Source organism: Bison bison, unplaced genomic scaffold (assembly GCF_000754665.1).
Source record: "Bison bison bison isolate TAMUID 2011002044 unplaced genomic scaffold, Bison_UMD1.0 scf7180017864471, whole genome shotgun sequence".
NCBI classification, from domain to species: Eukaryota; Metazoa; Chordata; class Mammalia; order Artiodactyla; family Bovidae; genus Bison; species Bison bison.
In genome coordinates this window covers 41,821,078-41,821,826 of record NW_011495032.1, presented here as the reverse complement: position 1 = coordinate 41,821,826, position 749 = coordinate 41,821,078, and the positions used below count along the sequence as shown (strand labels likewise).

Below are 749 nucleotides of genomic sequence, written 5' to 3'. Positions count from 1 at the left end.
GGGCGGCCACATTAGGGGCCCCCGGGCTACCCACACTCAAAGTCCCGCTCGCTGTAGCTGCGGCTGGGCTTCTCGGGGTCCCAGGCCGGGGGCTTGCTGATGAGGTCCCCAAACCTGCTCACAGCCAAGGTCTTGCCCAAGTCATCATCCTCCTCCATGTCTGGACTCAGAGGTGGCTCCTCCAAGGGCACCCGGACCTGCAGACCCAGCAGCCTCTCCTAAGGACCCTCGATCCATGAACTTGACACACCTACCCCAACTCCAAGCCCCAGGTGGAGGTGGGGGAGACCAGCACACCCCATCTTCTACTCCCTGAGGCCCAGACTGGGGTCAACTTCCCAGGCTCTCAGGGCTTGGGACCAGAGGAGTCAACAGATCAGAAAAATACCAAAAGACCCCCCTCCTTCTCCATATCCCTGCCCAGCTCCATCCCTGGATCGGGAGCGGGGTGGTCACAGAATCGACCAGAGGACACCCCCGCCTCTTCCTGCGGTCCCTCCCCCTCCTCTTCTCCCACCCCCGCGAGCATCAGTCACCTGGGGTAGGGGGGAGGCGCCCCCGGGTGGCGGGATCACTCCGTTGGCCATGTCCGGAGAAGCAGCTTGGGAGGCTCGGACTCACTGAGGGACCCGTGACCCGGGTGAGAAGAAGGGGGCGCTGCGCGAACCTAATGGGGAGCCCTGGGGAAGGAGGGCGGGGTCAGGAGTCTCGCGCCGTCGCCCCCTCACTCTCTCCAGAGCCGGATCCCC

General features: G+C 64.9%; 1 protein-coding gene across 1 annotated transcript in view; it reads right to left on the bottom strand.

Annotated features, from left to right (window-relative positions):
* Positions 1-674, bottom strand: part of SLC4A3 (solute carrier family 4 (anion exchanger), member 3) — a 14,283-nt gene extending 13,609 nt beyond the window's left edge. Inside the window, 2 exon segments of the mRNA XM_010861262.1 lie at positions 35-197; positions 537-674. Coding sequence (XP_010859564.1) covers positions 35-197; positions 537-587 — 214 coding nt within the window. The 5' untranslated portion in view covers positions 588-674.
* Positions 675-749: the final 75 nt, after the last annotated feature.